The sequence below is a fragment of the Motacilla alba genome, chromosome 3, assembly GCF_015832195.1.
Source record: "Motacilla alba alba isolate MOTALB_02 chromosome 3, Motacilla_alba_V1.0_pri, whole genome shotgun sequence".
NCBI classification, from domain to species: Eukaryota; Metazoa; Chordata; class Aves; order Passeriformes; family Motacillidae; genus Motacilla; species Motacilla alba.
Window position 1 is genome coordinate 93,247,919 of NC_052018.1, and position 15,856 is coordinate 93,263,774.

Here is a 15,856-nt window from a genome sequence, read left to right on the forward strand (position 1 = left end):
CTGTACATTGATTACCATCCAACACTATAAAAATATAATTGCTTACCTTGAGAGGAGCAGTGCAAATGAAATGAAAAGGTCATATTAGGTCAATAATTATTTAAATTAAACTTACATCTTCCTTCGTCTGATGGACCAACTGTAGCATGCACCGAAATGGTGATGATTTACCAGTTTAAATAGACATATTAACATGTCAGCAAAGGGCTTAGCAGTAATTGGGTCAGCAATTTTAAGCAGTCAAGGTTCCAGGTTGTCAGCTTCTCCATTTATGCTCCCAATTAATCTTAAGGTATTATAGATCTTAAGTCAGTAAGCACACATCTAACTGCTTCAGATCAAATCTCATTTTGGGTATATACAGAGATAGATTTTAGTTACTTTTTGTGATCTTCCTACAACACATATCAGTATATAATTCTCTATAATATATTTTAATTTTAAAAAGCCATGCAACAATTTGCTATCAAGATTGTGAATTCTCCAGTAATTTAGTTTATGACACTTCTGTCACTACATTAAAGACTCCTTAGATCAGAACAGTACTACTTGGCAGGTTTGTGTTTTCATTTTATTGGTTATCCTAAAATTTGCTTTCTGGATTCTCAGTTATTATACTGCACAATAACTCTGATGTTACTCTGTCAATATAATTGTCAATTGACAATTCTGGGGCTTTTAATTTGTTTCTAAAAGCAAGAAAAAGGAATCTTTTCTAACCATATTTTCTTCATACCAACTACTTTTCACAATTACTCTGAAGAATTAATTTACATCATTTTTGAAATTTAAAAAAAAAAAGGTTTTAAGAATTTTTTATTTCTTCTTTCTGTGGATCAGACAAGAATTTTTTAGAGAGTGGTTATCCCAAAGTAAAAAAAAAAAAAAAAGTAGAAGTCTAAATTCATCAATGTCAGGAAACTGTTCTTTGCAGGATGCTTATCTAGAGGATGACGATAAAATTCTCAAAGAAAAACTAAGTTTGCGTGGAGACTTTGCATCTTAGAAATTTAGGGGCTAAAAAGACTCTTTGATGAAATTCATCCTGGACACCAAATCCTGATGGTTCACTAAACAACAGAAAGGAAGGGAAAGAGTCTTTTCCTTGTCCTCTTAATTTTCTGCCATTTTGTGACAGGCAATATAAAAACAGAAAAAAAAAAAAAAAAAAAAAAAAAAAAGGAAGACAACATTTTGAAGGACACAGAAGGAAGACAATCCAGGAGATTACAGTGGTAAAACAAGGAGGGTAAAAGAAAGAGTGGAAGAGGGAGAAGCAAGAAGCAAATCATGGTTAGTGCAAAAACCATGGGAAAATAATTAAAAAGCAAAAGAAATCAAAAAAAGGGAGGGAAGGGTAAACAGAAATGGAGTATAGCCTATAACCACTAATAAGACCTCTCCTTATAAACCAACTGCAATACATGTTGTAGTAAACACAATGCATTGGAAAAACATTCACTCTGTCCTCCACATACAGATGGGCATCTAGTGCAGCAGTCAATGGCCCTAATAGTCCAGATCAGAGATTTTACAAATGTAAAAGGTTTCTTCCCACTGACATCTGTATTTATCAGCAATGTTCCAAATGATGGATATGTGTAGGACTCTCCTATCACACTGGAATCTTTTTAATTACTATTAAAAGTAAATTACTTGTTTTTAATTACTATTAAATTACTATTTAGTAGTAATAGTACTATTACTATTTAATTACTATTTAATTAATTACTATTACTAGTAATTAATTACTATTCAGAATAGTATTATTCTGAATACTATTCAGAATAATTTAATTACTATTTTTAATTACTATTCAGAATAACTATTTAGGCCATATTACACAGATAAAAGTAAATACTTCAAAATTAGGTAATGCAAAACCAAAACTGTCTGCAAGAACCAAAACTGAATGCATACCAAAACAGAGGATGAATAACGATATAGTCTACAATTATACAAACACATATTTCCCATAAGATATCTGCCTCAAGGATTTTATGATGTTCAGTAACTAAAACAGAATTCATGTAGCAAATAAGGATTTTGTGCACAGAAGCCCGTCTTTTTTGATGTAGTGCTCTGTGGATGTTTAATGAAAGAGGAAGGGGAGTATGAAAAGTGAATGGACAGTTTCACAGTTAGCACAGTACAATGTCACTCTGGAGAAATCTGTCCCCACCTCTGCCATGAAGCTCTTATGCAACGTGAGGTAAACTACTTAAGTCAAACTTTTCAGAGTTATTCACTTGCTGTGTACTCGTTCAGTTTCTTGAGTGCTTGCATTTAAACACCCAATGGAGATCTGTGGAAGTGTTAAGTGCTCTTAATTGGAAAAGCGTTGATGAAAACACTACTTAAAACATATGAACTAATCTGTATACTCAGCTCCTACACATGTAAAACTCATAAGTAGCATTAATTCCTCTTTTTTCCTTTTTTTTTTTACACTAAGTCCCTATTCCCAAAACAAAACTGGTAATGTAAGTGTTGTAAAAATGTATATCAATGACTACAAAGTACTCTGGTACGCCAGTGAAAACAGCACAGGAAAAAAATTAAATCTGCATACACTTAAGAATAGACATCTACAGTAAAACAGACAGAAAGCCGTATACAAAACAGAGAAAGGATTTTCACAAGGCAATAGCTGGTCCATACCATACATAGAACCTATGGAAAGATAGTGTCGAATCAAGTGGTTATATGCCATCATAACATATCAATATAGCACAGCTGAATGATGTTCATACCGCTTATTTAACTCAATTTCTTAAGCTCTAGGTGCTTAATTTTGCAAACTAATTTTTCCCATATGTACTAATGCAGACAGCTTTTTTTTTTTTTCCCTCCAAATTACCACAGTCTAATCCTGAATGATAGTTTTGCCATAATGGAATTATTCAGTCCATGATCTGATTGATTTTAGACCTTAAATACTGAATCTTAACACACATAAATTTTTAATCCTTTAATTTCTCTATTCTACCAGTAATTGATAAGGACAGTCGTACTTAGACAAGGTCTTAATTTAATCACCCTGAAAATCAATTAGAAGGTGAAAAGCTTCCTTATATTATTATTATGAAAATTTCCTGATCAAATTCACAATGCAATCATAATCAATGCATCTTTGCACCTCACACACTTTAGTCAATACATAATTCAGTAGTTACATCTTCACCCTTTAAAAACAATATGGGAAAGAATTTGTATCTCAAAAGCAGAAATAATTTAAAGGCACAGTATTAGTCAAACACAATGTCTGAAGTCATTGGACTAAATAACCCATTACAGAAATAATCTAAAAAAGGGCCAGACATGTACCGGAAAGCATTAATTTCACTTCAAGTATCTCTTCAGCTAATACAATGGTAATTGTCTCTTTCCTGCAACCTTGTTGAACGAACTTTTCATAGAATCAGAAGGAGAATTTTGGCCTGCTGTTAAGTAGGAGAGGTGAATTAGAAAGCAGCAATGGTGAAACACTTTATTCACCCTCATCTTCTCCAGCACAAAAATCAAGGTTGATGCCAACTTAGGCTCACCATCAGTAAAGGGAGAATTTGCTTGTGAACTGTTACAGGAGCTTGGTCTTTACAAATTGATGGACCTGATAATATCCACTTGAGGGAATTCCAAGAGTTTGTCGACATGGCTGTGAGGTCAGTCTCCACAGTCTTTCAGAAGCTGTGGAGATCAAGGGAAATCCCAGAAGACAGGAGGAAGGCTAATGTCACTCCTGTCTATGAGAAGGGCTTAAAGGATGATGCAGAAAACTACAGGCCCATTACTCTTACTTTAGTCCCTGGCAAAGTTATAGAATGAACCTTCCTGGGACATGCCACAAGTCAGATGAAGCTGAATTGGGAAAAGCCAGCATGGACTCACCAAGGGCAAATTGTGCATGACCAACCTGACTGCAGTCTACGACAAAGTAACTTCCTCAGTGGATGTGGCACAAGCAGTGGACCTGCTCAATTTCACCATGGCTTTCTATATAGGCTTTTTATATATTCTTTCTATAGGCTTTGCCACTACCTACTCTCAGAGAACCTGATGTGTGATGGTCCGGACAAGTGGTCAGAGGGGTGGGTGGGAACTGGCTGTCAGGCAGCACCCAGAGGAGGGTGGTAAATAGCTCCTTTTCAAACTGGTGACCTGTCACAAGAGGGGTCACTCAGAGACCAATACTGAGCCTAAAGCTGTTCAGTGTCTTTGTAAATGGTCTGGATGATGAGATCAAGTGCACCCTGATGAGATGTGATGATGACACCAAACTGAACTGGACACTTTGGAAGGGAGAGCCACCCTGCAGGAAGGCATGGATAGACTGAAAGAATGACCTAACAAGAACCTTATAAAGTTCAATGAAGACAAATATAACATCTTGCACCTGGGAAAACATAAGCCAGGAATGTAGCACAGGCAGGCATCTACCCAGCTGGGGAGCAGTTCTGTGGAAAAGGATCTGGGCATCTTGGAGACAAGCAGCTCAATATGAGTAGCCAGTGTGCTGCAGTGACAAACAAAGCCAACAGGATGCTGGATTACATCAACAAGGACATCTCCAGCAGAGATAAAGAAGTCATTATTCCCCTCTACTTAATTCTTGTCAGGCCACACCCAGAACACTGTGTTCAATTTCGGTCCCTGTTGTGTGAAAAAGATGTGGACAGGCTGGAGAGAGACCAGAGAAGGGTGACAAAGATGATCAAAGTATTGGATAGCCCGTCAAACAGGGAAAGACTGAGAAAATTGGGTTTGGTCAGCCTCAAGAAAAGAAGGATCAGTAGAGATCTTATTACCTTGTTCCAGTATTTAAAGAGTGGCTACAAGGAAGATGGAGTCTCCCTTTTTACAAGGAGTCTTTTACCTGGAAAAGACAAGGAGTAATGGGTACAAGTTACTCCTGGGGAGAATCCAACTGGACACAAGATGAAACATTTCACAATGAGCCAGCCATTGAATAATGTTTCCAAGAAGTGGTAGTTTCCCTAGGTCTGAACACCTAAGATTCAGCTGGAATCTAGGCCATCAGCTTCAGCTGATGCTTCCAGATTCAGCTGGAATCTAGGTCATCTTGTCTAGATTATGCTTTTTCCAAGAAAGGTTGGGCCAAATTATATTTTTCTTTTTGGCTATTATTTCTCATCAAAGCCCTTTTTGAACAAGTACTTTGGGTTATAAGTTTGTTATACCAGCACATAAGAATCTCACAAAAATCTTAAAAAGTACTGAAGTACTAGTATGGAAGACCCACAATTGTTCTAGCAAATGAAAACTGTTAGAAATAGTCACTTTTCTTTCACATATCTCTGCATCATCAGGTATTTGAGTTTGAGAATATCCAGAAGCATTCATACATTTGCTCCAAAAGGTAACAATCCATTGAACTACTCTTTTCTATGTTCAAACCTGCTACAAATTCTTTCTTTGATTTGTACTATTTGCTTTAACTGAAGTGAAATCAGCCTCCATTTAACACAGAGTACATGGATCTCTAGCATGCTAAGCTTTCGAGAGAGTCTTGATACCTTCCACACTCTCTTTTATTTTTATTTTTTTAATTAAATAAACATCATGCCTTTGCACAGTTTCTATCTTATAGCTGCTTCATTTTGTTTGCTATTTTCAGCAACTTTTCTTTCCCTAAATCTTCCTCAACAAGTCTCTCCATTTTGCACCCTTTCTTAGCGGTGCACAAGCACAAAAAAGAATCCCAGAAGATGTCATGCCTGAAGCAAAACAGCACTTGCATAACTGTTTCTTCTGCTAATTCATAGGTTTGACACTTGCAGAGAGAATGTCTACTACATTCCAAAGCAGTGAATCATGTTTGCACAAAATTAGCGAAAGCCCAACTAGAGTTGTAACAAAAGGGAAGAACTGCTCTTTTAAGAATTACAGTCATCTTGTGTGCTCATGATAATCAAAAGACTCAATTCTGTAAGTAGTTTTTGCACAGACTGATAAAACCATGATCTAGTCTATGAAAGGGTCTTTCCACTGGCAGATTGATATAACAATGGGAAAGCTCCTGCTTTTACAACTTCCCTTGTACAACACTACTGTGTTCTCTAAAAGCGACTAAGCACAAGCAGAAAAAACTGGTTTTAACCATGCAGTGCAGAATGCGCAACACTGGCAAAAATCTACTTCGGCACTAAAGGCATGAAGATGCAGAAAAAAACCCCAACATACTGTCCTTGTAAGCCCAAAGCTCATGCTGCATAGTTGATCTGTTAAAGTACAAGAGGTAAATATGAAAAATAATAGACAAGGTGAGATTCTTTTTTCTTCTTCTTTTCTGTGGTGGCTACAATTGAAAAAAAAAGAAAAAGGAAGAAAAAGCAGCTACTTCATACTGATAGAAAGTATGTCTGTGCCTAAAAAAACAGCTCATCTTAGTGAAAATATTACCCCTGTAACACTGGCAAGGTCAGCATCAGCTTGGCTTATTTGTTGCCTAAGTCCCTGTTGTGCATGTTCAAAAATGTTTTAAGTTGTTTTGCTCATAAAGCAGCAGAGTTCACTTTGTTGTGCCAGATCACTCCTTTTTCCTCTATATGCAGCTCCTCTCTCCCTCCCTATCTTTAGGCTTCTTGGGATTCAAAAGGAAGAAAGGAAGGAATGTGTTTTTCAAGATGAAACTCTGAATTCATTTTAAGTACTAAGATAAAATTCTACCTAAAATCTCTGTGCAAACAGTTCTCAGGCAGAAAAAGGATGGTTCTCTCTCTTACTGAAGCCAGCCACTTGACGATGATATAGAAGATCTTTATCTTTCTTCCACAGAAGATGAAGATGCAGGTTCAAATCATTCTTTTGTGAAGACAAGAGGAGAAAATATAAGAAGTTGGCATGAAAATTAAAGGCATTTCTAAGGACAAGTCCTGTGGCAACAACCTAGACAGAAAGGACACAACAAAATGCGAGTTCTCCAAGAGCTTTTTAGTGCATGATTTAATATAAAACTCTGAAAAATGACTGGCAATATTAAAGGTTCCCTGACAAAAAGCACGTTCTTCAAGTCCGCAAAACAAATGTGCTCTTTTTCTTTCTCTCAGAGTATTCAAAATCTTGGAGTAAGAATTTCTTTTGCAATAGTTTCTACCTCAGAAAATCTTGTTTACTTTCTTCAGTTCAATGTAATGAAATAAAAAGGCTGATTCTTCAATAGCTATGAAAGGAAAAAATGCTAGCAGAGTGACAAAAAATACATAAAGCCAAACTAAGCAAAAAGGTCAGATTTCTCTCCTCCTCTTTCTTTCTCTCCATCATTTTGGTATAAGACTGAAGCAAACAACATTAACTGTATTTGCTGTAAAGTTGTGTCTATAGATTAGGGAATCCTTGCCATCAATCTGAAGAAATAGATGGACCACAGGTGGACTATAAAAGTGAATAAAAAAACTGGCTTAACAGCAGAACTCAAAGGCTTGTGACAAGTGGCACAAAGCCCAGTGGGGCAGCATTTACAAGAAACTGGTACTGGGACCAATTCTGTACAATATTTCTATTCATTGAAATGGATCCCAGGTGATGGGATGAAGTGTGCTATCAAAAAGTTTGGAGGCAATTAAAAAAATAAAATTAAGGGCTGCAGTGGATATACTGCAACACAGAGAAACCTTAGCAGGCTGGAGAAATGGGTTGACAGAAACCGTGTGAAATCCAGCAGAGGCAAATGCAAGTCTTACAGTGCAGTTTTGGGTACTCTGGCATTAAAATAAAAAATAATAAATATATAATTTTTTTTAAATAATAAAATAAAAATAAAAATAACCCAAACAAAAAAAAAATACAAAAGGTACTTGCAGCCTGGAACAAATCCAGTGGCACCAGGACAATCAGGGGCCAAAACACACGACATTCAACAAGAGGCTGAGACAACAGGGTTTGTTTAGTCTCAAGCATGGAAGAATGGAGGCAATTACTGCCTTCTTCAATTATCTCCCCAAAGGATATAAAGAAGATGAAGCCACACCTTTCTGGACCTCTACAGTGACAGAATAAGAGGCAATGGACATGAGTTCATACACAGAACATTTTGTATACATATAAGGGAGAAAAGTAAACCAAAAGACAGGTCAAACTGGAAACAGGAACAATATTTGGAAACATACTTAGCTACATATGAAGAAAAGAAGAAGACAAAGCCCTAAACAGGTCTAGCTGGACTCAATATGAGCAGGAAGACTAGATTATTTCTCTTCAACACTAAATTATTACCTTATTCTGAGTTAGTGATTAAAACTAATTTCTAACCATCTCAAATCATTAGTTGTATAAAGAAATGCTAGAAAATACCTAAAGAAGAAAAATAAAATAGAAGCAAAACTTGTTCAACTCATGCAACCTTCCCTCTACACAGAAAATTGTCAATCAGAAAAAAAAAAGGCATCTCTTTCCTACTAAAAGTTATTTGGTGAATGAACATCTTTCCCAGTTTCATTGGGTTAGTCTGAGTTTATAATAGGATATATGTTTGGAAAACATTCTTAGAGGTCACAGAAACAATCCACTTACTCCAAAGCAGAATCAATTTTAGCCAGGTTATTCCTGACAAATGTTCATCCAAGTGTTCTTTAAAATCTGCAGTGTCAGGCTTTCATTTCTTTCTCACAACAATGAATTCTTTTGCTCAGCTAGCCTGAATCTTTTAGGGAAAAAAAAGACAATCTACCTTGCTGTATTTTAAGCTTATTATGAGTCCATTGCTGCTTTGCTCACAGTATGAACACAAAAAGTTCATTCTCTTTCTTAAACGGCACATTTTTATATACTTTAACACCATTATCATTTCTTCTTTTAGTCTTCATTATTTTAAACTACACAATTTTCTTTGGCCTCTCCTCTGACATTGCTTTAGAATGTCTAATCCTGTTCATTTTCTTGGTATTCAGTGATAATGCATCCCCTAAAGTTCTGTTGGGATGCTGCAAAAGGTCTGTTTATTTGGCTCCACAAACTAATGAAAATACCTGCTCCTTTGACTAACTATCAAGTGTTTGCTCAAGATCCCATGGAGTGGAATTTGGTTTACATTACTGCAAAGAGAATTCACTGTGATGAAGAGCTGTGAGGAGATCCGACACCACATGACCACAGCCATTCTCAGCTCTTCTCCTCAGAACAAATGTAAACTCCACCTGTGCAGTGTTCCATGGCAAACTCATTAAGAAACAAGTTACTGGAAAGATTCTCCACTCTGAGAAATGTCTGTGTATCCGAGCCAGAATCTGGCAGTAAAAACACTAGCACCGATATCAATACTTTTTAAATACATATTTTTAAGACCACTTTACAACACTAAAAATGTCATTGTAAAAAAAAGTTCTCCTTGTAATGCTTAATATATTAACATCTTACCTCATACAGTTATTTTCTAATTATTACAGAGCTGAACATGCATCCTGTAGAGGTTAGCAAAGATTACATAATCCACGCAAGACATAGTTCTTTTTGCATTATCCTATTTCAGAAAACTTTGAATCAAAGCAAGGCCAAACAAAAAAATTTCTTCAGAGTAGACTGCATTTTGATCAATATTGTATGAATAATTTTCTTTTAAAACATGTAGCATCCAAGAGGAATGACATTTGAACTCCAAGCTTGCTAGTTCTACACCCTGTATAAAATAGATATTACTTCTCTTGATGACAAGAGAACCAGAAAGGCAAACACAACAGTGGTACTACAGCATTCTGACTGCAGACTCACAGCCACAGCACACAAGCTGGACCAATAAAAGCAAGCCACACAAAATAAATAATTTGTAAAATCTCCTAGCCAATTCTAGAGGTCCTTTTAAGTATAAAGTCCCACATTAGGTAGAATCTGAACTTCAGCTCCCCATATATTAAATCACACCACTTGGCTGTCTCATGAAGATACGAAGATAAACACCTAAATACCTCAATATTCAGAGTGATGAGAGATGGATAAGTTCCTTCACTAAAACAAGAACGCTACTAACACATAGAACAACAAACGCTGTTGTATCTAAGAACTTCAAGGAATGCAAATAAGTACTAAAAATCAAGTCTGCATCATTTGGGAAATGACATTATGCATGGCTAAAACACTTCACATTTTGAACAGCTGATAAGTTGCATGTAGACTATGAGCAGAAAAAGTCTTTTTACTTCATTTCCTCTCATCTAATGTGCACTCAGAACACACCTTCCTGTGCAGCTGGAGGTTTTGTTACAGACAGGACAGTGCTTAGTGTAGCCCGTATTTATTGAATATCTATTTTTTTTAAAGAGGATTTTGGAAAATTTCCCAGAAAATGCATCTACCCCTAACACTTGCATCATGGACTGTAAGACCAGCCAGGAAGGTAGCGAGGACAACTGCATTTATTAGCAATGAATAAACTCATCAGTCTTTTTATGGATTAACAGTGGGAGATCCCAGACGCACCAAGAAGTATCTGTCTGCTGACTGACACATACAAGCTGGCACACTTTTGTGTCAAAAATGTACACAGCTGCACGCACACTAAAGCTGTTCCATCCATAAAGCACAATCACCAGCTGCTTGTCTTCAGAAATAGGTAATGAGAGAGGGTCTCAACAACGGAACAACTGCAGAGTGCAGTTAAAGAATATTTTTCATCCCTTTAAGTGTCTTTCTAAACTCTCCTGGATTTGCCATCACTTTCCCCTCCATCATGTTTTGGAAGAAGGACAGATGGATAACCTCCTAAGAAAAAACCCAGATTTATATTTCTTAAAATCTTTATTCAGTTACCAAACCTGAACTACACGTTTTTAGGTAGCAAGCATAGACTGATTTAATCTGATTGTCAGTCACTATTAGCCGATGTCTGGACAAATTGCCTAGTGTGTTTTATTTCTAGGTTGTCTCCAAATACCCTGACTAATAGCTGGTAGAAGAGAAAGAACACAGTCCAAAGCTATGATGAATTATATTCATCCACACAGTGTTATGGATAAATATAATTCAGCTGCCAATATGAAGGGAACTTTATTTTAAGATCTTCTAACCTGCCTGTCCAAACTCTCTCAAATCATCTCAGCCATCACAATAAACTTTACTCAAGGCATCAGTCTCAGCTTATGGAGTAGAACTAAACCCTAGAGTGAATCGAAACTTGGGTAGATTGGTGTTGGGCTTGCTTGGTTAAAAATAGTCACAACTGACGACAAAAGAGACACATCAAAGGGTTCTAAATATACAGTAAAGGGTGCAAACTGATGACAGGAAAACCAATGGGCAATTTGGATGAGGAAAGGAGTCCAACAGCTGTTCCTACAGATTCCCACAAAGAGACAGGTTGTGCCAGTCAACACAGCGTCAATATTTAACTAACACATTATCACTTTTTATTATTCAGTCAAGTAAGCACCTAGCTTAAAAAAAAAAAAAAGTGAAGCCATCTTCAACTTTTTTTAAAGTCAGATTCACCAAGTGATCATGGAGAGGCAAGAAGCTGATTTCTGTTTTAAACAAAACCTGTAATTGCACATACACACTTGCAAGTACCGAGTGCTCAAACATTCTTGCTAGAATTACCTGTGGTGAAGACAAGGAATGTCTTCTTTGAACAGACAGCCAAGTACTCTTCAAAGCTCCGGCATTCTTTTTTTGTGTCAACAATGCTGCGTGGATTTTGCAGCCCTTCTCTCTCTTAACAAACAAATACCACGTTAAGTTGTGTCACTGCCACTGGTGTGGCCCCAGCACCATCAGTGTCCTAGTCAATGCTTGCTCTTACAGTCACCTAGATTCCTTTTGGATTTCCCCTTCCTGCTATCATTCTCATGACCTGAGATAATATACACACACACACACATCTTTCATACACTTTTTTTTTAAGTCTTCAGCTCTGCTGTTTCTTCTTTTAAACACTCATACTTCACACAGGCAAATGCAAGCCTTCACTTACAGATTGCTACAACATCTCAAATGTGCAATCAGGTTCATTTTTGCAAAAAACATACTGTCTGTATCTTTGCTTTATATCCGAATTCAAGATATCAGCAAATGATGAGAATCACAGAAACAGGACATAGGTCTGCTTCAATCTGAAAATCTCATGGTTCTAAAGTAAAATGACTAATCAAGAAAAAAGAGAGAACACTCAAAGGCCCAGAAACAGTGGAATTCTGTCAGAGTAGCAGGCTTTTTTCTTTCCTTAACAAAACAAACAGGTTCACAACACAAATTCTCTGAAACTGGAAGACAGAGCTTTTTGAGTGCTTATGCAGCCCCAAGAATCCTCATAAATGTAAAAAATTCCACATGTCCAATGAGTTCCATAGGCTTTTTAAGTGAGAATCAAAATAGCCCATACATCACTAATCATTACATTACTTTAATAAATTAGAACCTACCTACTTTAACATAAAAGTGTTACAGAACATGATACTAAATGGTAAAATGAACACAGGGTACAGTTAGTATATTTTTTAAGCGATTTCAATGCATTTACCTGTAAAGTAGGTATTGGTGGGGAGAGTGGAACTCGCAAATCTGTAATACCCATTTCCTGGGAAACGGGTCCCTTTTGTTACTTCTATATTCATGGTAGCTAAAGATGAATCCATCCTTTCCACCTGGTAGATGGGAGAAGGCCCATTAAGCTCTTCAGGTTCATCCCAAATTATCTTTACTGTTGTGCTGTTTATGCCTTCAACACGAGGGGCACTAAGTTTTCTTGGAGCTGTGGATAAAAAAAGTTATCCAGGTATCATTGTCCATAATATTTGAGGAATTATTTGTTGCACATAACAATCTTGGCAAAACATCCTGTTTAATTTTCTGATCTTAAGAATAAACACAGATATCCATAGAAGCTTAACTAGGTGAGGAAAAAAAACCCTCAAAAACATTCTTAATCTTTATGAGAAACTTACTTTCAGTTGCACAAGAAATACTTGGTTTATTAGACATATGTCTCTATAATTGTATCTAAAATGATTTCGTTCATAATCTTTGAGAATATTAATCAACATCTTCATAAAAAGTGTATTTGGATTCCTTCCTTCCTTGATGACCCTCAAATGCCAAACCCCCTGTAAATGTGTATCTGTATGACTTTCACAAGGGAATGTGAGCGAAAAACCAAAGGAAAATTTGAGCAGTTATAACTCTTGTTACATCTCAGTATGGTACATGACAACAGGGGTCTTGTGTCACTGGACCTATCCTCACTAAGAGGAGCAGAACAGCTCTCTCTCCACAGTCCTGCAGACCCATTCGGTTGTTCTCACCATGTGCACACCAGACAGCAGCTTGTGTTTAGATAATGGCTCACTTCAAGAAAACAATCCTCTCTAATTTTTCTCCACCAATTCTGGTGCACACCAGGACTCCAAACAAGAGTGCTTCCACAAAGGTAGCAGCATAAGATAGTTTTATGTTATAGGATGATCCTCCTACTGTTAAACCCAATACTTTGATATTCTTTTAAACACCCTGATAGCATTAGCTACTCTACAGCTGAGTTATTAACTACACTTATTCCATTTTTTAATAAAAGTATGTACAGTAAGCCACTGGAGGGCAGCATGACCTGTTTCGATAATGACATGATGGTCCTACAGGTGGAAAGAAATGGACCATCACTGAAACAACAGAAGATGTCATCTGGAGAAGTACAAGAACGCTTTGCTATGTACAGAATCTATATACATCTTATCCTGCTTTTTTCTCACCCTTCTTTCCCCGATAAAAAGAAGGATTTAACAACAGTAACTTCATTTGTGCCCAGGAAGCGCAATACAATGACAACTTGTAAAAATTACTTGTTCCCATAATGACACAGTAAAGAGCAATAAATGCCTTTCAAGAACAATAAAACCTGAATTAAAATATGTGCCTTCAAAATCTGACACATTACTTCACAGCCCAGCACTGTACATAGCACGAGCTCTTTAGAGGAGAGATTGCTTCATTTAAAATGAATTAATAACATCCTTTTAAACATTCCTGCATTTCCAAGATCATTAACACATTTTTCATTTTTCCTATTTGCCAATAGTATATTAGTTCTTTATTTTTTCTTTTTCTTTGTCCCCCACACCCCATAATTTGATAGATGTTCCGCTTGGAGAAAGCAGGCAGTGGGGGAACTGGGAAACTGCCAAAGGCACTACGTGCTGTAAATTCCTGCTTAGGTATCATTTCTGACTTCACAATCTAATTAGTATCTCACATGATGGTAGAAATTTACAATGTCAAAATTGAAGTAATGCAGTGTGAGGTCATAAGCTTGCCTGCATAAGTAGGGCACAGCACTAATGAATTGTGGTATTAATGCACAAGTTTAAATAGAAAACATGGCTTAACAATCAAAACTTCACCTCTGAGGATACCAGCCTACGTCAGCATTTTAAATGCAAACTGAAGAGGCTGAGCCCTCCAGTTCAGATTACTGATAGCAAAACAGAAATGCTAAAATTCATTATTTTTAAAATGCATACAGCTGACTAGCATTCATGACAATAACGACATCTTCCTTTAAAGTCTAGTATTAATAAATGGCAGTTACTTGGACCATAATTATGGCATCTCTGATACCCAAACCTGAAGCTTTTATGGGGCTTATGCAATTAACTACTTAAATGCATCGTAATACTTGCTTCTCTGACAGGGAAGTATTGATTTTTTAATCATTTTCCAGTCTCCTCTAGCACAAATAAATGTACTACAGTTACAGTTAATGCACTGTGTACATGCATTAAACACTGGCATGACACAATTTATTATTTTGTGATATATGGAACACAAGACTACCCTTTCAGAAAGTAACACCCTTGCTATAGCACTAGTATTTAAACTACAGTCTCCTTGATGCTTGAGAATTCTTGTGCATCAAGACAGCACATGAGCACATCAAAACTGTACATAATAGGTTACATAAGTATTTAAAAACAAAAATAACAAAAAAATCCAAACAGAAAACCCAACTGCACACAAATACAGAAGGTCGTAAAATAAATCTGGAGCACTAGTGCAGCAGGGTACTAAATGCTAAAATTAAAAATATTCAACATTAAAAGATTCAGTATATATTTTCCTAAAGGTGTCACTGTGGTACCTGTAGCTACTTTCTGAAAGATGAATAGAGTATAATTTTACCTATTTAATTTTTTTTTAGTCACATTCTGTTAAGACACATCTGTCAAAATAATGAGCATACTGCATTTTAGTGGATTCAAAGTCACATTTTTGTGTATTTTAATTATGTAGTTTTAATGTCTTGCTATATAATACATATTTAATATATTATAAGGCTAAAACAGTATTTAAAAGCCCATGATTGCTGAATGCCATTGTGTAGCAGAGGGCACCGAAAAGACCAATAAAGACAGATGGTCCATACAGCTTATGTTGAAGTCATATATCTAAATATAGATGTTGCTACACAGGTCATTACAAACAAGCCTTTCCCATGTGTTTATGCACACACATGTACACAAAAATGAAGTTGGTAAGTAAAGAGCAGTTAATTTTGTTTTGTTTGAAATAATATCATTTTAGTTTTAGACTCGAAGACAGATGCCAGCATTTCGCTCTGAACAGATGGTAATTCCACCTAATAGTGCATCTCTGTATTAGTAAGGTCTGTTGTGTATACAAACAGTAATAAACACTAGGTAAGGATTAAAATAAATTTTAATTGTTGACATTAAATTCTGGCAGCCATGATTCTAAGGATACAATACTCCTTTCTCAAGTCTGTCAGGTTTACTAATACAACTGCTAAAGCTTTTCCGTACTCTGCCAGATTCTTGTCCCAGGAATAATATATTTACACTGTGGCTAAATTTTACAGGCTTACATATGTTTGAGTAACTTCTGCTCAGCTTACTGTAGG

General features: G+C 36.3%; 1 protein-coding gene across 7 annotated transcripts in view; it reads right to left on the reverse strand.

Annotated features, from left to right (window-relative positions):
- The window catches only part of USH2A (usherin), a 374,988-nt gene that overhangs the window by 262,964 nt on the left and 96,168 nt on the right, over positions 1 to 15,856 (reverse strand). For all 7 annotated transcript variants that reach the window (XR_005256607.1, XR_005256606.1, XR_005256608.1 and 4 more), the window contains exon 21: positions 12,467 to 12,697. Coding sequence is in view for 3 of the 7 variants with exons in the window: in XM_038134130.1 (XP_037990058.1) it covers positions 12,467 to 12,697 (231 nt within the window). In the remaining 4 variants the exon portion in view is untranslated. The remainder of the gene's footprint in view (positions 1 to 12,466; positions 12,698 to 15,856) is intronic.